The 24,655-nt window shown below is 38.7% G+C and overlaps 1 protein-coding gene across 4 annotated transcripts in view; it reads left to right on the top strand.

Annotated features, from left to right (window-relative positions):
- evla (Enah/Vasp-like a) overlaps window positions 1-24,655 on the top strand; it is a 66,575-nt gene that overhangs the window by 24,579 nt on the left and 17,341 nt on the right. For all 4 annotated transcript variants that reach the window (XM_041812511.1, XM_041812509.1, XM_041812508.1 and 1 more), the window contains exons 2-3: window positions 17,734-17,902; window positions 18,912-19,092. In XM_041812511.1, the coding sequence (XP_041668445.1) occupies window positions 17,734-17,902; window positions 18,912-19,092 (350 nt within the window). The remainder of the gene's footprint in view (window positions 1-17,733; window positions 17,903-18,911; window positions 19,093-24,655) is intronic.

Here is a 24,655-nt window from a genome sequence, read left to right as displayed (position 1 = left end):
CTTCCTGCCCTCTTCCCGAAAAATTCAGATGTAACAAAACAGACTCAGTGTGCAAAGGCCTTATGACCAAAAGTGTCAAAATTGACATTGGTTTTCACAACAAGAAAGACTGAGCTGAAACAATTTGCCCCTTCTCTCAAACAGGCATTTGTAGAACTTGGCACGGTATCATAATGCACAAGCTTGAGCTAGTAACCTAAATACAAGAGTTCTTTTTCATGAAGTGAAAAAACCACAACATTAACCTTACTATTTTTGTCTTCCCATTACAAGACTATTATGTCTCAGACTGTAAATTTACACGATCATTTGGGAAGTAAAAGCAGCGATCTCAATGTTCATGACTTGTGCCCTTTTTTTTTTCCACCAGATTATGGATGAGAAAAATGCACCCTAAAAACAGACTCAGTGTGCAAAGACCTGAAAGCTTGACTGGGAGGACTTCCGTAATGGTTAAGGGCTTGAGAAACATAACTTTAATGAGGCTTGTAAAATATCACATGTATAAGTGCCTGACTTCTCTGTAAGGAGTCACTGTTATTTTGGGCGTATGTACAGCATGGGTACCATATTATACTGTGTGGGGGCGTATAATTATGTATTTCAATTCCTGTTTGAGGGCAGACTGCCTGAGCACGATGAGTTTAAGCACCACTCGAGCTTCTGTTTGTGCTTTACATTTCAAATCGGTCTGCAAAGCATTTGGCCTGTTTACATCTCCGCTCATGTGATAAACACAGCAACATGGCTAACGCTGAACATGCTTATTATACCGTTTGAACTGCATCACGCTGGAGTGGACGTGATTAGGAGTCGTTCTTCACGCCAGACAGCTGGATTGCAGATATTACTTTGCTGTAACAGAGAGACCGTGTACGTCTAGGTTCAAGATGACTTTGTTTGTGCGCCAAACCTCAGATTGAGTTACAAGCCTCCCTGATGCTGACTGTATGTCTCTGTTAGTTAAAGCACCAACCAGGGATGCATAAAACGACGTAATTATCGCTCTTGCTGCACAGGAGGCCTCTATGGATGCTCTCCTTATTCTCAGACAGATTTTATTGTGCACGGGGTTAGGATTTTGTAAAAGCGAGTTAATTAGCATGACTTGAAATGATTAATTGGGCGAATGAAGTTGTTACCAGCTGTGCAGATTGACTGCTGCATCTTGAGATATCAGATAATCAGGGATAATTTTTATACTGATTAAGTAGATGATACATTGAGATTTTCTGACTGTTCAATTGGCAGAATTGGCAGAAACATCACGCATCGGCCAAATTGGCGGTGATGATAATGGCCCTCAGTCATTATGTACCACGACTCCCTGTTTCTTCCATTTAACAAGACTTCTGTGCAGATTATGCTTTTAAATGCATACTCTTTAAAGCAAGAAAGGTTTGGTTTAGGCAGGAGGATTTTTTTTCCTTCTCATACTTGGTTCCAAAGGAGCTCAGGGAAGCTTCATTTCAGTTTTTGCATGCAGCTTATAAATGTAACCGTTAGATTAGCCTACTTTAACTGAAAAGAAGCATCTGTGGTGGGAAAATGCAGCTTCTTCAACACTGTGCATCATACTGAATGTGGTTATCGTAAGCGTGGTCATCTCGCTATTTTGGCTTGTGTTGCTGCTGGTGTAAGTTATAACATCTGAAAGGTTGTTTCTGAGCGAGTGTGAAAATAATCAACCACGAGTACAGAAATGGAATCACACCTCGGTTACTTTCAGGTTAGCATCACAGACCATAAACATCCCCAGTTTAAGGGCCTTTGTTTTATGTCTTTTCTTACACCATACCTTTCACCTGAACCCTAAGATGGCTCGAAAAGCATTTATAAAGAACAGAGACCTGGTGATGTGTAGTTAAATGTGTGGCTTAATTTGATCAGCCATGCATCTCTGGGGAATCTTTTAAACTATGCTTCAGTGGAGCTGCAACATCACAACATAAACAACCTGTAATTGAGCTAAGCTAGGCTAAATGCATTATGCTAGGGCAGCCTTTTACAGACTTTAGTTTGCTGCTGCCCAGTGTGAGACCTGAAAATCTTCTGGGGCCCACCCAACAACAAGAACATGACACTAACATATTTGCAGGGAATTTCAGTGAAGAAAAGCTTGACTTTTTTAAGCTACATTAACAATGCCAGTGATTAAAGAACCATTGCCATTTATTTTATTTTTAACAGACATCTATATGTCAGTTTTTTACAACTTTTTGGGAATATACGTACCAAGTGGTGCAGCAGACCTTTTTTTTTTCCATGACAAAAACTAGACTTAGACTAACAAAAATAGCTCTGTGATGACTAAAACTGAAAAAAGTAAGTTTATTTTAGTCAAGATGACTAAAACTAGACTAAAATGCAATGTAGTTTTCATCGGACATTCAAAATTTGTGATGTTTCTCCACTGTGGGTAAATCTGTCCAAAAAAAAGTATCTTTATCTCTTCTACGTCTCAGCTGTAGAGAGCAGGGACCCCAGGTTTAGCAGAGTGCAGAGAACACACTATCATGATTTGGTACCAAATTTAGGCATGAAAATAAATGCTTGGACTGAAAGTAAAGAGTAAAATGTGAGGACTTTTTATGGACTAAAACTAGACTAAAATGTTTTTGAGTTTTCGTCGACTAAAACTAGACTAAAACTAAAAAGGATACAAATGACTAAAATGTGACCAAAACTAAAGTGCATTTCATTTAAAGACTTAAACAAATACTAAAATTAAAAATAGCAGCCAAAATTAACACTGTATTCAGTTTTACATTCAATCCTTTATCAAACTGCTTTAGCCCAAAATAATAAATGTGTTGGGTGACGTTTACAGGAGTGCTGGAAGTGATTTATGGTTGAAGTATTATGGTTGGGTATCATTAGGGTGTTTTTCCCAAACTGGAAAAATGCAAAAAGTCCTTTTTGAATGTTGCCGGTTCCTAAACAGTGCCTGAATCGATACTTTTGAGGGGAAAATTTTGTGTTGAAAGTCAGTGGGGGAATAAAAGCCGTCTGGGTATCACAAATGATTTGCAAAAATATCTTTGTAAGGTGGCAGTCAAACATAGAATATGAAAGGAAACTGACTTAACTTAAAACATAAATCACACAAGTGATTAACATATGTCTTGCCTTTTGTTGAGTGGCAGGGTATCAAAATGAAGTATTGATATCTGTGTTATAATTGGGTCTAATAGGTATAGGATGTGCTGGTACAGGCACTGGTTTTCAATCCCTATCTCATTCCTATGAAAAATTGTTCTCACATAAGAGGTGCACACGAAATTCCTTACTTTTTTCCTCTCCATTTGTGACCCAATCTTTTCTTCTCTCTTCCTTCCCCTTAGAGCTAATATGAGACATAATAATCAACTATTATCATGTAGGATCTGTGAATATTAACTCACTGAGTGCCAGCCCTTTTATAAAATGGAAAGTGGCTTGTGCCAGTGTTTTTGGCCATTTTGAGTCATCTTTCGAGACCCACAGAACATTTTGTACTATGACTCTGAAAACACCAAATAGCTCAAATGAAAGCAGAAACTCTCCATTTCATCATGGAAAAACCGTTTGTTTGCACCTTGTTCCAATCTTGATTTATCTGAAGTTGAATATAGGCTAGTTTCACCAAAAAGACCACTTTTTTTCTAGAAAGCTGAGAAAAATGAGAGTCTGTCAAGCAAAACAGTGATTTGAATTATATTATTTTGCCTTCAGTGACATAAAAGACATCTGAAAATTGTATTACAAATGTTATTTTATTGTAAAATAAATAACAATGCTTCCAGTCACTGTCATGCCATTCACACTCTGGAACTGGACAGCCTCCACGGGCCCCCCCTATACGCCCACTTCCTCTCCTGCTTGCGTGTCCCCTGGCACTGCCTGTAAATTATAGAAGTAATATAATAGCTATATGTTTTATATATATATATATATATATAATCTATAATATAGAATTTTTTGTCTTACCTCTTTTTTTGCCAACGGTGTTGTAGAACTGCATGGGGCTTGCTCTTCTCTCAAGTCTGCTTCTGAATTCACAGGAGCACATGAGTGATGGTTTCATTCAATAAATTTGGCTGAATAATCAGTGGGTTCCTAACGTTAACTTACCTCCATCACTCTGGGACGGAGAACAAGACCCGCTCCGCTCACTCAGCAGCCATTCCTCAGAGTTTGGGTCGGAAAGGTCTCTGAAGTGTCGTCACTGTATGCATCCAGCTTATTTCTCCGACCTCACGGCATTCTTTAGCCTCTTGGCCAGCCGAGGCAGATGAATGGAAGTGCTGATCCCTGGATTCACTGTCGTTAAGTTCAGTGTCGGTTTCAGTGAGAAAGCGATTTCTCAGACAAGAGTTGAAAGTTTCTTCCAGTGTCTATTTTAGAACTTTTAGCTTAGATTACCTCCGTAATGATGGCTCTGCTCTTTGACCCCAGGGTGTCCACCTCTGATCTCTCTGGCTTTGATCTACCGTCTCTTCAGACTGTAGTGTTCCGACTACGTATCCCAGAAGCCCCAGAATTACTCACAGGGAGCGTGAGAGCGCCCCCTTGTGCCAGCCGCCAAAAAAAACACTTTGACGTATATATACGTCAATGGCACTCAATGAGTTAAGAAATGTTCTGTGTGTTTTTAAACTGATAAAGATTGGCCTTAAATATGATTTCTATGCAACAATACCAAGCTCTGTCCTGCCACAAGCTCCCTTTATGGTAAACTTCTAAAATGTTACAGACTACTTCAGGGCCCTAAAACAACCAATAAGCATCAATTTACTTCCATCTTTTTGACATGAATAGGTTTAAAAATGAGTTTGAACATTTTTAAAAACCTTCTAAAGAATAAAAGTGTTTTCAAACTCACTTTGTTGTGGTTCACATTAGTGATGTGCGCGGTTCAACGGTCAAATTTATGTATCAATCTAGCCGGCACAAGATTTATAGGTCTGTTGAACCTATTACCTATGATTTTTTATAAAACACAGGCTTGGAACCCCTGTATAATGCTCCTTTAGACTGTAATAAAGCCTCCTGCCACTAGAAGCTGCTGTGGATTCAGTAAATGGCCGCTGCCTTCCTGTTAGAGCGTTCCCCTGGCACTTCATCATAAGTAAACGTGAGAAGCTTAGCAGTTAGCGTGTCGTAGGAACAGCACAGCATGACAGTTATTTTCCTAGAAAATGGAAATAAAGTGGTATGTAGGCTGTCAGGAATTTTTCTCATGTATAACTAGTATAAAGTGAAAAGAGGCCACATACCAAAGCAAGATATTAATCTGCAAAGGCTGGCGGAGCTAGCTGCTAATTTTAGCTCTGCACAGTGTATCAGTCTCACATCATACCCGCTAACACAATGACCCTGTGATGAAGTTGATTGTTGAAGTATTTTCACCTCTTTGTACTAGTCTTTTTAATACCCTGGGATACGATATTACTGCCTTTTCCTAGTCAACAGTTAATTCAACACCAGTTAAACTGTGACACCAGCTGTATACATCAGACAGCATAAAGGATTAAAGGTGGCATGAGTTAAACCTACGGTACTGGCTGTATTATGTTACTTCTGAGACCTAAATGATCACATGTCATCAAGTATTTCAATATGAATTAAAATGAAATTCGTTATCGTTTCATTGGATATAATTTCTATGGTTTTTAGTTGTTGTAAATGACCTCTTGCGACCCACCTGAAGTACATCTGCGGCCTACCAGGGGGCCCTGGCACACACTGGGAAGCTCTGTTCTAGAGGAAAAAAATCTGAATTTCCTGACCAAACTGAGCAGTCTAATATTTATGGCTGGCTTTGTGTGGCTCAGCATGTACAGACCTTTGCTGACAGCTCACTTCTCTGCGGCTCCGGTAACCTTTAGCTGTGTTTTTAACATTTAGTTTTATCACAGAAACAAAGCCAAACAAATCTGAACTGCTGTGGCGAGCGGGCTGCATTGAATGACTCATCATGTGTTCGGGTCTGTTCGGGTGCCTTCCACTGTGAACCAGCACGATGAAACAATTACCCCAGAAACAAAAGCTAATTGCCATGATAACAGAAGCTCTGCCCTGGGGCGATACCCAGAGAGGCAACGCATGCACCCTGACGCCCAACCCGCTCCCTTAATTTGCCAAGAAAACACTTTCCCAGCCTTAACGCATCCAGGGATCTAATCCTGACATGGCCGATCCCACAGAAAAACACATCATGTGTACAGTTATCTGTTGCACATCAGGATCGGGTCCAGGCTTCACTTCTTTCAGCTCTCTACTAATGGACTGAAAACTCACTCAGTGTTTATGTATAGGATTTGTGTGGAGGAGGGTGGGGTAAGGGAGGGGCTGAGGGGGGCACATATGTCTAACCATGTGTGCAGGGAAGTGCTTTGCTTAATTCAAAAGCCTGGGAATGTGGCCTCCTTTTCACCGCTCGCCTATGAGGCTTATTTGACATGAGGAAGTGCTCAGAGTGGCAGAAGCCTTCATATCCTCTCTGCCCTTGTTTTTCTCCCTGACGTCTATTCATCCCCTTCTCTCTTTCTCTCTCTCTCTGTGCTCTGAAATCCTCATCGTCTTTCTTTTTTACCCCTCTCAGGCTGCCTTTTAAGACTTCAGCCTCCACTGAGAAATCTGCTTATTCCAGCAAAAACAAGGTGACATGCTTTGACAAGAGCTGTTAGTCAGATCATTCAGCCTTTTGTAGCGAATATATTTGCCCTCTTTTTAAATATATCAGCTCGTATTCAGAATAAAAGTTTGAACTCTCTCTCCCTCTCCTAAAACTGCATTTTGAATATTTTTGCTTTCCTTATTAGCCTGTCAATGGGGGTTTAAGGACTGTGTATGAGTTGTTTCTTATTTTATTTATGAGCTGCCAGTGGGGGAGTGGTAATGCATTTTTAAACATGTGGCCTATAGGATACTTGAGGGAAAATATCAGTAGGCTGAAACCATCAGACCTTTGGAGCAGCCTGCTGAGAGAAAACACCTGATATAATCAATGGTTTTGTATAAATTATGGGTACATGGCTTTTTATGTGTAACGGGTTGATTGTAGTGATGGAAAAGTCACTCTCTCTCTGTTGTTCTCAGTTATTGGCTCTAAACAGTGGCCTGTAGCTGTAAATATCTGCCTGTATCAACTGGTAATGTTGCCCTATTTTGGATATACATCTCTGCCTACATCAGCTGTAACTATCTGCCTGTACTGGCTGTAAATATAAGGCCTGTATAGACTATTAATAATTGCCTATTTTGGAAATACATTTTGGCCAATATCTACTGTAAATTTTGGCATGTATCGAATAAAAATATTGGCCTACAAGAGCAGTAAATATCATCCTATATGGGCTAGAAATATTGGTGTATATCAGCGTCCAGTGTCAGCCTGTATTGGCTGTAAATATCAGCCTATATCAGCTGTATATATAAGCCTATATTGGCTGTAATTCTGACCTATATCAGCTATAAATTTCAGCCTACTTTGGATAAACATTTCAACCTATATTAGCTGTAAATATCTGCCTTCATTGGCTGTTAATATTGGCCTATATTGGCTGTAAATATTGGTCTGTATCAACTGTCTATATTGGCCAATAGTGGCTGTAAAAATAAGGTTATAAAAGCTGCAAATATCTGCCTGTATTGGCAGTAAATGTCCTATATCTGCTTTGATTATGGACCTGTATCGGCTGTAGGTTTTTGTCAATATTGGCTGTAAATATTGGTCTATATCGGCTCACAATATCGGCCTCTATCAGAGATATCTGTTGGCCTAGATCAACTGTATATATTTGCCAATATTGGGGGTAAAAATTGTCCTATATGGCTCATAAGTATTGTTTTGGCTTTCTTTATCAGCATCAATCAGCTGTAAATATTGACCTGTAAAGGCTGTAAATATTGATTTACAACAGCTGTCCTTATCAGCATACATTGACTGTAAATATTGTTTTATAACAGCTGTAAATATCTGCCTTTTTTGGCAGTAAATAATAGCCCATATCAGCTATGAATATTTGCCTAAATTAGCTGTAGGGTAGGGTTAAGGTATTGGCTGTAAATTGTGGCCTATATTGCCTGTAAATGTCTGCCTATATCGGCAGTTAATATTGGTCCATATCAGTCGTCAATATTGGCCTCTACTTAGCTGTTAAAATTGGCCTATTTCTGCTGTAAGTATTGGTCTATAGACTGTAAACGATGCTTAATATCAGCTGTGAATATTGGCCTGTATGGGCTGTAAATTTTGGCCAAGATCAGCTGTAATATCAGTGAAATGTTCAAATAAGATTGTTGAGTCTTAGGCAAGACCAGAAGACCTATGTCAATTGAATAATTTTTCTTTGTTTATTTTCATTTATAAAGCTCTACATTGTCTGTTAAGAACCGAGTTTTAGGTCTGAACTACTTTTCATTGTCTGTATCAATATTAGCCAAAATAAATGTGTAAATATTGGCATCGGGGACATCAGGTCTTCTTCCAGACCCTTCAAGAAGGCTTCTTTTTCCCACTGGCTGACTTCTCTGTATTTCTGAGAAAGCCCTGAACAATAATATGGTATCTAAAAACATCATGTTTAAGTGCCAGCATCATTTTAGTCTCTAGCGCAGCAGCAACATACAGGCGGCTTGTTACCATAATTGAGCCTCTGTGTCTCTGTTATGATCATCTAACAGACATCTATTGTCTTGGGTACCTGGGTGATTTAGTATTTGATGATGAGTCAGGCCTCATCTAATATTTGATCGATCCCAGGTCTTGTACTCTGTGTGCTGATCTGAATTTTTTTAGAACCTGAGAATCTGGTCCACAACCGTGAATCAAATAAGGCCAAAATGCAGTACTTTTCCACTGTCATCAACTGGTTGTTCACCAAAAAATGCTTCAGCATTCTGGTATCATCATAAGACCGGCCCTTGTTGGATAAAAAGTTGCTGAGAAATGAATCAGGACAAATGTTGTTTTATAGCCTTTAATCAGCACAAAAAAGAAGGAGAGATTTAGAGAAAGACGATCCCAGATGGAGGCTTTTCATAATACCTTCTGGTCCCAGAGCTCTGTTACTGTAAATTAACTTATGTCATAGCTTTGCACACTTAATGGAATAATTTTTAGGGTTTAGTGAAAAACTTATTTTTCTCAGTGTTGAGTCTAAAATCTAAATTTCTGCTGTAAAAGCTGTCAGTGACAGGTTTGGATCACCTTTACTGAGCAGCGATGAACTTCTGTTTCATTTCCTTGAGTGTTCATGTAGACAATTGATTACGTCTTAGTAGGTTTAAACCAGTTTAATCAAAATGGTTTGTCTTTGTACTCAGTTTTCTCTTAAACACCCTTTACTCGGTGTTCAATCTGGCCTTCAGTTCTTCCTGTTCTGCACTCTCTCTGATTCATCATGTTATTTTAATGCCACTGATTGTGATTTTCAGCAGTATCTGACCTTTCTCAGATTAAGCTTTATCGCCTCCCTCTCCTTCCTCACGAACACAAAGTCATTTGGTTTTCTTTGCTTCTTATCTCCATCGTCTCTTCACTCAGCCGCCTTGTTTTGGGCTGAAGCAGCTGTGATGTTAAGCAGCTATCATGTGCCTGATTGTGCCTTGTCTCCCTCTGTGTCATGTGACCAAAAGAGAGTCGCTAACAGGATCCCTCTCAGAAGCATTGAACACATTGCCAGAATTGTTGACAAGTCTCTTATTTTGCTGAAATTAGCTGAGCTGCTCTGAAACCAGTGAAACTAAGCTGAACTTTCCCTCCCAGATCCTCTTTCAGGTCTTTTTTTACACTACATCCCATGATGTGTTGATTAGGCAACACCCTGTATGTAAAGCAGCAGCAGTCAAGTGGCAGCTTTATTTCTGACTTCTTGAAGAGCACTGAAACCATCAGTATCAGACTCAAGGCGCTCCATCCCTCCTGGCCCAAACTGCTCCAGGAATAGGTCCTGTTTTGTAAGAAGATCTACCACAGAGATGCACCCACCTCCCTCCTCCTGTCCCACTGAGACTCCGGTGGTCTGTCTCTGAAGTGACTGACATGTTATTAGAGAGTCAGTTTAGTTTACTTTGAGATGGAGGAAACATGATATCTGCAGTTCTCCACCATGGGTTTGCCTTGAGAATAGGAACTACTACTTAAATATTTAGGACCATGCTGATCATATCAGATGGGAAATACTTTAGAATTTTAACTAGAAAGAGTCATTATTTTTAATATGCAAGAAGTGAGCTGACTTTTGAACCTGCATCATGTCAGGGCTAAAGCTGTCCAATATTACAATGGATGTCAGGCAATTTGTATATCACAATTTCTCTTAAACTGATTTTTGGAAAATTATACTCCTAATACTACATTGTGCCTATATAGCTGAAAATTTGGCATATTTAAAGGCAGTAAATTTTAGTCTGAACTCCCTGAAAATTTTGGCCTAAAAATCATCTTTATATATTGATCTGTATCCGTTGTGAACATTGACCTCTATCAGCTATAAATATTCGCCGATATTAGCTGCAAGTCTTGGCCTATGTGAGCTGTAAATATTGACCTAAATAAGCTGTATATATTGGCCTAAATTACCTTTAAATATTGGCCTATATCAGCTGGGAATATTGGCCTGTATTAGCTTTATATATTGGCCCAAATAAGCTGTGATCATTGGCCTATGCAAGCTGTAAATATTTGCCTATATCAGCTTTAAATAGTGGCCTAAATAAGCTTCAAATATTGGCCTATATAAGCTGTAAGTATTTGTCTGTATAAGCTGCGATATATATGCCTGTGTCATTTGTATATATTGGCCTATATAAGCTTTATTTATTGGCTTTTATTAGCTGTATATATTGGCCTATATCAGCTCTAAATATTGTCCTGTTGTGAATATTAGCCTAAAACAGCTGTGAATACTGGCCTACATCAGCTGTTTAAACCAGCCTCTCTTAGCTCTGAATATTGGCCTATATCAGCTGTATTGTATTGGCCTATATTAGCCTTTCAACAGCTTTGAATATTGGCCTATACCAGCTGTAAATTTGGTGCTTTGTGAATATAAATATCATCTTATATCAGCTACTGGGCTATAAATAACAAGTTATAAATCAATATCGGTACTTCAACCTGAACAAAAATAATTTCAGGTGCCTAAGACATCTTCTTTTAGTTATTAATATTTCTTGATCTGTCCTGATATTGTGTCAAAATGAAAAACAATGGTGCCATGAAATCCCAGTCTGTCAAACAGGGATTTTGGTTTTACCCACAGTGATTTGTTAAGTTAACGTTTTAAGGAATTTCACATCCACATCTGCTTCTATTAATGACAGCTATTTTTCCTGTTTGATTTTTGAGGTTCCTGGTTCTCTGTAAATATTTATCATGCAACCATTTTCCAGTCATTAGCATCTCCATCTTGGCTCAGTGTTGTCTAATTTCGGCCTGCCATGTCCAGACTGAACCATACATCAGTGTTATGTGTTAGAATCAGAGAATAAAGAGTCTTGGAAGCTTCTTTATAATGTAGCTGCAGGTTAAACTCGACAACAGTTGTGCAGTGGGGATTGAGGCATATTTGATGGACAGATCTGGTTGTAATCGTGGGAGTTGTTGCTGAAATCCATCTGTCAAGTCGGCTTTGGAGGCTTCTCCCTCAGGAGCATCATGAGTGTGCTGTTCAGTTTATGCTCAGACTTTAAAATACTGTTGTGAAGATTTAAAATCTGCGAGTCTGTTGTGTCAGAAATCTGTGTTTATCATAAAAAAAAGCATCAGCTGAACTTGTTTTTTTTTCTGAATTCAATTTGTATGTTATATATATCAAAAATGCAGAACAATTTTTAAGAGCTGCACATCATTCATTTCTCCCAGAACCTCATCTTACACAAAAACCTCTTTACCTGAAAAAAGATGTAGGCAACTAGCCGGTGGAGGCTCTGCTATCTCATCACTGCTGAGTTATTTGAGGCCAACCGTGAGGGAGCCTGAGGGCAGATGATGCAGGAAAGTGAGAGGAAGCCGGCTGGGGCTGAACCATGTGTCAGGGAGGGGAGGGGAGGAGAGACGAGGTCTCTCAGGTGTCATACTGTCTTCTCCTACATTAGTGGAAAGGGTGATAATGTTTGCATTTGAATGTTGGAGACGTCTTCAGGGGCTTAAGTCCCATCCCCTGACAATTACTGAGAAAGACAACCTCATAGAGCTGCTCCTCATTTTGTTATTCCTGCTTATTGAAGATATAACTGCACTGGATTGAAGGTATAACATTAAAGCGTGCAATCTCATTTACTGCAGGCTCTCCAAGTAATGTTCATGTGGTAATTTTTTAGACATTTTCAGGCACTGCTTTTATTTTGTAGGGTAAAGTATTTCTCCATTTTTCAGCATTTCTTTTGGTGTAAGACTCCAGTGATGCCAACATTTTCGCTTATGTTTGAACATAAAAACAGACCACAGTTCGTCTAATGGGTATTAAGCTGACTGGGATAATTAAAGGTTTTACATGGATCTCCACAAGATGGCAGTGTGAGCAAGGTCAACAGCAAAGTAGATCCCTCATACAATGCAAGCCTCATCTATGATAGGAAGCACGACAGCAACAAGTCCACTGTAACACCTTCATGTCCGGGTGGAGAGAACAGGCTACCGATGTCTCCAATGGAGCTGATTTAGACACAGAGTGGCCATAATGGTGAACCAGCAGATGTATTGAGCCTGCATGCTCAAAGTGCTACAAACAGTCATAATGGCACACATTTACAAGATCACCAAACACCTCAGTGACAAACACACAGACCTGTCAGAGGAGCACCACAGGTTGGCATAGAAGCTAGCAGGCTAGCCCATGGGCTGAAGATGATGGGCTGCACAATTATATTATATGATAGCTGCATATAATCTAGCTGCATTAAAAGCCTGACTAGCTTAGAGGAAAGCAAGGACTCCAAAATGACAAATGTATGATGCTAAAGTTGCTTCGTTTAGGTGCTTTCAAAACAACTGAACAGCAAAAAATCTAACCGAAGGGTTACTGCCTTATGTAACGTCATTGTGGTAGCTCCAAAGTGTGAGATTAAATGATCAGTTAAAGAAAAGTCACACTCCCTCTGTGAATCTATCAGTGCACACAACGAACAAAAGCCGTCAGTAGTAAAAATTTCCAATGCCATTAGGTTACTGGAGCAATTTTTTATGCAATCTATTTTATTCATAGAATCACAACAGCATTGCACAAGCCTTAAATACAAAATATTTTATGTATCAATGTTTTCAAATCAAATTTTGGTATAGAAAGACAATTAGTTCAAATAAAACCTTAATGTACATTAAATTATGTATTAAAAAATCTTTCAAAATTGACTTTGTAAACTCAGTGTCTCCTAGTTTTGCATAATCATACTGTGAAAGAGCAAAGAGAGTACCAAATAATGCTATTTGCTAAAGACTGTGTGAAAATAAAATAACCAACACTTTATTTAAATGATTTTTTTAAATGCAAGGTTGTTAATAAACTGTAAGTTCCTAAATTTGATCATCCTTTGTAAACATCCTACTTCTGATTAGGTGTCAGGAATCATATTTCAGGTCCAAGTATTGTTTTAGGATGGAGTATCATGATAGTAAAATAGGTGTTGAAGTTAAAATTTTGGCAGCGTGATTCGTGACTACACTACTTCTGATATCTGGTCATACCACATTACTGTATTTGCAGACTCTCTCAACAAGGGTTGGGTATTGTTTGGAGTTTTTTCTGATACCGGTGCAAAATCAGCGCCTAAACGATGCCTGAATCAGATCCTTTTAGAGAAAATGTGTGTTGAATATCAGTGGGAGAATAAAAGCTGTGTGGGTATCATAAATGATTTGCAGAAACATCCTTAAAAGATGCTAGTAGAACATGGGATAAGAAACTGATGAAACTTCTTGATGAAAGAGGCTCAAGCTGAATTTGTATACTGGAGTGGCGAGGGGTCACATTAGAGAGGCAGAGAATTGAAACGAAGTCTCGCTATCTGTGTTGTAATTCTGTCCAGTATCAAATGTGTTGGTACCAGTACTATGTTGATACTCAACTGTCTTGTCAGCAGGGTCGATATCGGCCAAAACTGATGTTGAACTGATGCATCGGTGCATCAAAATGTCTGCTTCTCATCTCTGCTTTATGGAAAATGGTTAAAACTGTTAGAAAGGTTGAACAAGTTAGAATACATGAAAATGTGGATCTAAAGCCCGCAAAAGTAAGTCAATGTATTTATTTGTCAGTAAAGAACAGACCTTTTTTTTTAGCATGTACATCCCTTATCTTTACTTTCAAGCAAAAATGCCAAACATTTTATTAATAATGCTCCTTTTTGTGATATCACAGTGAAGGGTTGGTCTGTCATTTAAAAAATGCCTTAGGTAATGCAATCAAGTGGCAGCATGAGAAATGTTGAACTCCCTAAATTTGTCTCTTTTTCCTCCTAAGCCCTTGTACTGCTGCTGCAGTCACAGCATTTAATTTCTGAAAGTAGTTCTCCTCTTCTGAAACGAGCTAGCAAAGGTTAAGAATACCAGCAGACAGTGAACGTGCCATTTGCTCTGTAGTTTGCTCTCTGTGGCCCTCACACCTTCAGGCTGTTAATGTGAGTCTGACTGTCAGAGAGCAGAAGTCCCTGAGGTGCTGAAAGTGAAAATGAAAAGCATTTAGTCACCTCAGAGAGAGCTTACCTCACCTCTGCCAGACCACATCGTCTCTACGCCTGCTCTTCTGTCTCTCTACTGCAGCTTTCTCCACCTTCAGGCATAGACTGTGCTGAACAGCACTCACAAATAATGTATAGCTCTTTGAAACCTGATTTGTCATGAAATTGTCCATTTTGTGATGTGATTTGTCTAAACCACAGGACTATGTTATAAACAGTGTTTTTTGTGGTTGTGAACACGATTATTTTATGCTTCCCTGCAGCCCTGCGTTCTTTTGATGCACGCTTTTTTACCAATTTAGACTTCATCTGGCGATGCACTTCCAGATCAAACACTATGGTTTTTAACAAACTGTATCATTACCCAACACACCACACACACCCCTCTGAACTCTTGCCTTTAAACACATTTCTCGATGTAGCGGTGCCACAGCAAACGACCAGGAGGGTGAGGGGAATTCCCAGGGTTTATTTCTAGGCTGAGATTTTGTCTATAGCTTTTTAAAAAATGGCAACCCAAGCCCTCTTCAGCACTCAGGCTGTCACATTTCTACAGTCACAGCTTGTTATTTCTTACGTGGTGATGTGAGGTGGTAGCTGAAGAAAGGTGTGGCTCCTCAGTGACCTGACAGCCAAGCAGATAATCATACGCTGACTCTGTTTCACTGGTTTGTCTAAATTGGCCACCATTACATCGGCACTATCCTGGGAAACAATGGCAGTGTGTGAACTAACAGTGTGGTATTTGCTATGTGCAGATCTCCTTCTGTACGTCCCTACTTCCTCTCTGTTTTCAGGATTTCAAAATGGAAATTATGAACATTTTGATTATTATTGATACTGAAAATCTTGAGGCTATAGGCCTACTACTTTCTGCTAAATGTGACATGGTTGCCTTCATTGTTGTATGGGCTTGCTCGGTAAACTTAAAGGGGATGTATTTTGCCCCTTTTAAGACAAGTTTATACTGTTCTCATAGGTCCTCAAAACACGCCTGTGACGTTTGTTGCTGAAAAAACACTAGTATAGGATTTTTACATGTCTAAAAACCCTTCCATTTCAGCCCTGCTCAGAACGAGCCGTTTCTGTGTCTGTGGCTTTAAATGTTGATGGGCTTTCTGCCTCCGCCCCTGAACACACCCCTCTCAGGAAATGGATGTGGCACTCCTGATGTTACAGACACACGCTACAGAGGAGTGTTGAACTTTCTTCCAAGCAAGGAGGGCCAACCAAACCTGGGGGCTGGTGCTTACTCCCCATGTGAGGTCATGAGGGCAAAATCTGAGAACGGCTTGTTTCAGCACACATTTTCTGAAAGGTGGAGAAAGAGAGTGGGAAGGGAATGGATTTTTCTGGTACTTTGGGGGATTGTGGACAGGCCAGAGAACATATTCATGTTAGAAAAGCCTGAAAAGTGATTTTTGCATAATAGGCCCCCTTTAAGGAATTTTGACTTAGAAATATAAGCAGATTACCCACTAAACCAGGGTAAGCTAACATTAGCAGCAATTCTGCTTCAGTTCCTTCTCCTCATTCTCAGTTTTTCTGGAAAGTTGTAGGATAAACCCTCAATTTTTAAACTTAATTTTCTGTATTTACTGGTTAGACTAATTTTAACTTAGAAAAAAGAGATTTTTGAGTTCATTTTCTGGTGAACTTACAAGAAAGCAAGCTCTGGGTTTCTTTAGTGTAAAAAGTTGTAAATTCACAAGGGAAAAAATGAATTTTTGTGTACGAATGTCATAAATTTTAACTCTGTACTAGGGCTGGGCAATTATGACAAAAATCAAAATCATGATTAATTGAACTATTTACCTCGAATATGATTAATGAATTATTCCACCTCAGACCTCTGACTCTGTTTGTTCTGCAAATATTTATATATTTTTAAAACAAACAACTGACAGGAACAGGCCCAGATTTAAAAAATTTGTTTATCCATTGAAACATTTGAAATCAAAGTACACATCAGCTGAAATGAAAATGTTTTCGTAAAAAGTCAAAGTTTTCCAAGAAACAGGGAAAAATTTGAAATAATTGACATGGCAGGTTTTCATCGGTTAGAGGGTCTTAATGTCGGTTTCGATTATTGTTTGATTAATTGCCCAGCCCTTCTCTGTACTCAAACATTTCAAGTTTAAAAAGGCATAAGTAATGACCTAAAGTTCAAATTTACAAAAAAATAACCTCAGACATTTTGGGTTACAATTTTGTTCACATTCTAGGAAAAAAGGTTGAGTTTTCAAGTTTAAAAAGTTGTAAATTTTGGCTTAACAAATTCAAAATTTTGAAGTTTATCAAGTCACAAATAAACAACATTATAACACAGTACATTTGTGAGAAATACACCCAAAACATTGGTTTGATCAGCGCTGTCACCCTGTTACTGTCAGTGTGTTTTTTCTTTTGAATAGTCCCAGTGTATGGCAGTGCCTCTTTAAAGTCTAGATGATAATGTGATGAGTCTGGACTAAAATCACCAGCATTTCTTCACTGCTCAATCACAGGAAAAGCACCATTTGATTAGGATCTTACTTCCATACTTTTTCGAGCCAAACATCTTCATGTGGTTTGATTTTCTCCACACATTAGTAGTAGTAGTTTCAACTTTCTAATGTCCAGAGTTGGAAATGTACACAACTATTGTAATCAAGTAAAACCACGGTTACTCTAGTTAAAAATGTACTTAAGTAAAAATAAAATTACTGGCCTAAATCTACTCTGGTAAAAGTAAAATGTATTCAATTTGAAGTTTACTTTAAGCACTGAATACTAAGAAGCTACTGGGGAGTTGTACAATGAAATATGATCTTTTCTTAATGGCAATAACAGCCAGGTTGTTCAGTGTGAAAAAGGGTAATTGCTTTATTAAATGGTGTTCACTGATGTCTGATAGCATGTTTAAGTGGTGCTGGAGATATTGCAGGTTTAAGCATTGATATCTAACAACACTTCTTACAAAAAAAACAAAAGACACCATCTTTGAGCACACACCTCTGAATGTTTCTCTGCAGCTGTCAGATCAATGTCAAAATGATTGACTTTTCTCTTCCTCTCCTCCTTCAGTGAACAGAGTATCTGCCAGGCGCGAGCCTCGGTGATGGTCTATGACGATGCCAGTAAGAAGTGGGTGCCCATTAAGCCCGGGCAGCAGGGCTTCAGCCGCATCAACATCTACCACAACACTGCCAACAACACCTTCAGGGTGGTGGGCGTCAAACTGCAGGACCAGCAGGTGAGAGAAAAGAAGCACAACGCTCCTGGTTATGACAAAAACATTTAGATACTTTAACAGATCACAGGCCTGGAACATTTGGTAAATTCATGTTTTGCTGGGAGGAGGCATTAGAGACATTTATTGCCAGTTTATCAGGTTATTGTCATATGGAAAGAAGGACCGAAATGCAAGATATTTGAGGAAGGCAGTTTGAAGCTTGTTTGTCTGCATAAGTGGTAGTGAAAGGACTAAAGCAATGTACATAAAATACATGTAATGTGTTGCACCTCAGAAAGAAAAGATTGGTCAACACAGATGCTCTACTTAATATTACAAGTCAAATTTGACTTGGTTAGTTTTAGAAATCACTTGTTCTCTCATGATAACACCAGCTTCCATGGTTCCATATTTTTATATATCTATGCAGGAATAGAGCTGTTGTTGGAGGGTTTACTGTTCCAGCCCCCACTCATCTAAAAGGTCAATGGTTGGTTTCACTACGGCATTATGATGTCTTAAGGGGAAATAAATACTTTCTGGCTATTATTCACATTCAGTTCTTTTGAGAACGATATTAAAAAATGCAATGAGTGAATATCTTTAAATTAGGAACACTCTACCACTTGTATTAAATGATAAAGTGATCAGATTTATGCAATTAAATGACAAAGGTTAAGGTGACTGTACCCTATATCTTGTACTGTTTTTGTAGCCGGAATGAAAGATTATGGTTGATTGGTTAATGAGCAGTCAGACACCAGTCACTTTCTCTGCAGAGGAACTGAAACACAGATGTTCTCTGCTATTGATGTAAATATTATAATGTGACCTCTTATGTATACCACTGTTTGTTTTTGGGGAAAGAAATCCTCTTAGATGCTTTCGTTATGACACTGTTGTGATATGAGAGGGTACTGAAGGACATGAAATCTCTTAACAGCCATCAGAAATGTACCCACTTCTGTAAAAGTGACCATGAAGGACCCAGAATTTTCCACACAGTCTTATTTCCCCTACCTTATTGCAGGTGGTGATAAACTACTCTATAGTGAAAGGTCTGAAGTACAATCAGGCCACCCCGACCTTCCATCAGTGGCGTGACGCCCGTCAGGTCTATGGGCTGAACTTTGCCAGTAAGGAGGAGGCCACCACCTTCTCCAACGCCATGCTGTTCGCCCTCAATGTCCTCAGCTCACCTGACAGTGGAGGTAAGGGTTCATCATTAGTGACATGTATTCATCTTTTTATCTGGTATTGAACATGTTTCAAGGAATAGATGATCTGGTTTCACATTTAAGGAATTTCCTTGATAAAGCTTTGAGGCCCAGATTTGTGAAGGTTAATTTTTGGCATTTCTTGAGTATTAGAGTCAAGTTAAATGTCTTGTTTCCATACGCTAATGAGAGAAAGAAGTCTTTAAATCATAAACTTCTATTAGAAACTTGCTAATAAAGCTATCATTTGCTTTTTGAGTCTATTTTAACTCTGTGAAGAATGTCACAGTCAAATACAGTGCCAATGAAAAATATTAACTCCCTTGGATGTTTTACCCTTTTATTGATCAATCAACAATGGTCAATATAATTTGGCTTTTTAACAAAAAACACTATTTTTGCCGAAGTGAAAACAAATTTCTACAAAGTAATGCTAATGAAAAAATATGTAAGGTAAAATAAGCGATTGCATAAATATTCACCTTCTTTAAAGTGACTGACCCTAATTCAACAGAGATCCAGCCAATTGCTGCTAGTAGTCTCACAATTAGTGAAATGGAGATCACCGGAGTGCAGTGAATGTGCCACCAGTGATTGTAGTAAAAAGACACCTGTGTCTGAACGTATAAGACAGGGGATGGATACAAAAACATTTCCAAAGTACTGAACATCCCCCAGTGTGCAGTTAAATCCATCATGAAGAAATGGAGGGAATATGGCACATGTGTAAATCTGCCTAGATCAGGCTGTCCTCACAAACTCAGTGACCTTGCAAGAAGGAGACTAGTGAGAGAGCCCATCAAGACACTTATGACTACTCTGAAGGAGTTACAAGCTTCAGCAGCTGAGATGGGAGAGACTCTACATACAACAACTGTTGCCCAGGTTCTTCAGCAGTCAAAGCTTTATGAGAGAGCGGCAAAATGAAAGACACTGCTGAAGAAAACTCATATTAAATCTAGTTTAGTGTTCACCAAAAGGCATGTGGGAGACTCCATGGTCAAGTGGAAGAAAGCTCATTTGTCTGATGAGACTAAAATTATGTTATTTGGCCATCAGACAAGATACTATGTTTGTTGAACATCAAACACTGCACATGACCACAAACACACCATCCCCACTGTGCAGCACGGTGGTGGCAGCAACATGCAATGAGGATGCTTCTAAGTAGCCAGCCCTGGAAGGCTTGTAAAAGTAGAGGGTAAAATGAATGCAGCAAAATCCTGGAGAACAATCTTTTTTCAGTCTGCAAGAGAACTACAGCTTTGTAGAAAGTTTATTTTCCAGAATGACAATGACCTGAGGCATGCAGCGAAAGCTACACAGGAATGGTTTAAAGACAACATGGCAAATGACCCAGACCTCAATCCAATAGAGAACTTGTGGCTAGACTTGAAAAGCGCTGTTTATGCCTGATCCTTGCGTAGCCTGACTGAGCTTGAGCAGTTTTGCAAAGAAGAATAAAGTAAAATTTCAGTGTCCAGATGTACAAGCCTGATTGAGACCTATCCACACAGACTCAGTGCTGTGATTGCAGCCAAAGGTGCATCTACTAAATACTGACTTGAAGGGGCTGAATATTTATCTAGTCCCTAATTTTACCTTACATATTGTAATTAATTGACATTACTTTGTAGAAATCTGTTTTCATTTTGATTAAGGAGGTTTTTTCTTGTGTTTTCATTGTCAGAATGCCTAATTATACTGACCATGATTGATTTATAAAAGCAATTAAAGGGACACTGTAATCAGAATAGTCTTAAATGTTTATTTTGACTATACAACCACTCTTTATCACAGCTGTTTAATAAAGCTGATTAAGAGCAGTACATCTAAAATGCACATTAACCTTAAATATTGATGGTTCCTGCATTTGAGTCTGCTGCAATGTTGTGAACAGAGGATGCATAACCTCTTGGATAATCTCTACTACCCTCTGCTGGTTAATAAATGTACTGTGGATACATAAGGTAAAATGAGCCAAACAATATCTACAATATTAGAGGTTTTGATAGGTAACTAAAAGTCTTTATTCTGAATACTTTTTGTTATATTTGCAATGTTTTTAATTGATATGTTTCAGAGCTTTTCAATTCAAAAAATCTCAATTTGAGACGAGCAGTTAAATAAACATTTATGGGGATGTTTTGGGTGCTGGTGGGTGGGTTTACATGGGAAGTGAGCTAATTAAATATGAAATCAAATTAAACATGAAGCCAAACATACACCCACGTTTGGTTGACTTGATAGCTTCTTAGCAGCTCTAGTTACAAGCTACTTTTAAGCTGTGTGTGTTTGTGTGTGTATGTGTTTATGCTTGTGTTTGTGTGTAAGACATATTGAGAGAAAATATCTCAGTGTTTAACTGCAGTGACACCTCATCCTTACTTCTGACCCTCCCACTGGGTGTTAAAATATCCCATATGGAGCCTTGATGTCGTACCCTGCCGTGCTCACATTGCAGCCCTCCTTTTTTTGGGTGCCTTTGGATTTTGGATCATGGGCCTCGTCATGCAAGGCAAAGGTGTCTCTGGTCACGGCTTCTTTACTTATTTAACCTTGTCGATTTCTCTTAATCTTGCTGAAAGAATAGATAGAATAACATAGAGAGTGTTAAATACTGCAGAGAAGGATTGTGAACATGCTCACTCCAGAGTTTTCTCCTGGTGTCCTCAGAAGAGTTTCTTCAGCCATCATCATCCTCAGTAAGTGTTGAACTGTAGAGAAATATGCCCACCAGCAGGTCAATGGTTACACAAGTTTTACGTCAGTCATTTGTTTTGGTCTGTTGGACAATCGTAGCTTACAGCTATGGAAAGTTCCTGAGTAAATTTACCTTACTACTTGACTTAAATACACCTTTAAGGTTTGTGTACTTAACTTGAATATTGACTTTTCCATCTTTATGCCTCTACTCCTCTACATTTCAGGAGGACAAGCTGTATTTTTCCTTGCATTTTTAAAGCTATAAGGTAGCTATAAGATAGTTAAAAGTGATGATACGCTGCATTTTTTTTAATATAAGGCTGTCCAAATATTCATTATACAAATTCAATATCAAATATTCATAGGCTAAAATACAGTTCATTCTCTGTAATTTCATGATTGACAGCACTGACAAGTATTGTACAACCAGTGTGTTTTAGAGGGTTGAATTCATCAGAAATTGCAGACTTTGTTTTGTGCCATGCAAATAACACAGTGTGTAGGAGTTTGTCTGCACTTTTATCGGTTGAAACAAAAAAAGGTGTAGGTATTGGGTGTTGTTTCTATGGGTATGAAACAGGTATCATTTGGTTTTTACTAGAATCATCTAAGTTTTAAATTCTGATACAGTATCATGACAGTTTTAGTTGAATGCTAATCAACTGGTTCCTAGTAGTCCTTTCTTAAAAGTATTGCTATTTCAAGGCACAGTTTATATTTAACCTTTACAATGAAATAGGGGTGTAAAGGTATACATATTCCTACCATACCGATTCAGTATGGGCCTCTACATGTGGAGCAATGCTAACACACAGACAGGAAAACAGGAGCATCACCCACACCATCCTGTCAGCCACACATCCACAGCAGGTGATTACAATAGCCTGAATATTCCCAGATAAAAGACTCTTGTTAGGGAACACTTTGTTTCCCAGTTCCCCACAAAGAAAAAGACAAGACAGAGATAGCACGGACATTATTCAGCAGGTACGCTGCAGAGAGCGTGTTCAATTAGATGTCTGCAGGCTGGATATTTTTTTAGCAAAATTAATACGACCAAATACTGATATATAGACTGCTGTAATGTTTATAAATATAAATGATCCAATAATAGATGCACATACCATTTAATCAGTGCTGCGTGTTTGCACACTAAAGGGTCAATTAGCTACTTTAAAAAGAGGGTTTACCTGTAAATAGTCTAAACAGGTCAGGCAAAAGTATGCTGTCCTTGTATCATATGACCATTTTTTCAGATTTTAGTATTTCTAATATTTCAAGACTAGAATATTCATTATAAATATACATTCAGCATTACAGCTTTAAAACAGCAACCTGTTGTGCACAGTATCTGATCTGACCCTTATTTCACCTGGCCTAGAATCAGTGCACAGAGTCCAGAGAGGAGAATGATGAGAGGCAGAGAGAGAGAGAGAGAGAGAGAGGAGGAGGATCCTGCAAGATTTATCCCACACTGTGGCGCTATTGTACTGCTCATAGAGCTACAAACCCTCTCCTGCTGAGTGAAAACTTGACTTTTAAGCACATGTGTGAGCCCCTACAGTCGTTCTTCTGCATGTCAACTCTATCTGAATACCTCTGACATCCCTGCACGCGCTATGAACTGGGTCATCTCTGTGCATAATTTTGGATGCACAAAGACCAAACATGCCGACCTCTCATGTCATCAGACCGCCTGTGCCCAGATTAGGATTCAATATTCCATTTTAAAGAATTTGTTTTTACCATTATGAGAGGATTTTTTTAAGCTACACCAGAAGCCTTATCAACACTTGGAAGACAGCTCAGTGAAAAACTGAAAAATGTACCACCATACCAGACACTGAGAGCATTCACTGTGCCCATCTGTCTGTTTCTCTCTCACTATTAGTCATCTGTCTTTAGATGGAGTGGCAGTGAGAGTTTTTCCAGAGAGAATATCAAGAAACCACAGGGATGAATAATTAATGTCTTTTAAATCACAATAACACAACTTGCACATATGAACACACCTTTCTCCTGAGCCGACATGTCTTATCAGGCCCTCCTGCCCCCTGGGCTTCCTGTTCTTCCTTGACCTTCACCATAGCAACAACCAGCACCACACCATGTCAGCTTTAGAAACACATAATGAATACACAGGAAAACACAAACGGGTAGTTTTATTGTATTATACCGAACAGTTGTAAAGTGTTAATGAAATTAGCTCATGACACTTCAACAAAACACATTCACAGTGGGATTTTTCGGTGTTCATACCCCTATTTGTTGATTAATTTTTCTACAACCAATATTTCTGCTGGTGCAAACAAACTGCTAAAAATAGGTTAGATGTGCTGATACAAAAACAGAGACTTGTTTGTGAAGCCTGAGTGAGAGAATATTTCTGTCATCATTGTGATTGGAAAATGTCTTCTTTAACATAAAATAATCTCTTAAATTTTTTTTCCTATCAAAGGACATATTTTTTTCTTTTTAACCAGTGTTTCATATTCAGTATTTGCCAAAGTACCTCTCACATCATGACCACAGTGTTTGCTCAAATGCTGGTAAGATGCTGGACCACTTTATCTCGGTCTAAAGCTCTATAAATTTAGGATATGTGACTGTTTTTTAACTATATTATCTTGATTATCAAAGAGCAACTAGAAAGACAAGGGATAGGGACATTCTGAAGTGAAGTCTAGCCATATTTCAGAGTAAAATAGCATTGTTTATGTATAAGCTACTGTTGGAGAAGAGCTAAAGTTAGCTATTTACCACTTCCTTGCTGAAAGTGTTTTTATGTAGGAGTTTATAACTTTAATAGCACATTTAAAAAGTAATGTTAACATTCAGTTACATACAAGCT

The sequence above is a fragment of the Cheilinus undulatus genome, linkage group 18, assembly GCF_018320785.1.
Source record: "Cheilinus undulatus linkage group 18, ASM1832078v1, whole genome shotgun sequence".
Lineage (NCBI taxonomy): Eukaryota > Metazoa > Chordata > Actinopteri > Labriformes > Labridae > Cheilinus > Cheilinus undulatus.
Note: the sequence above shows the minus strand (reverse complement) of the source record. Positions and strands in the feature narration are given on the sequence as shown.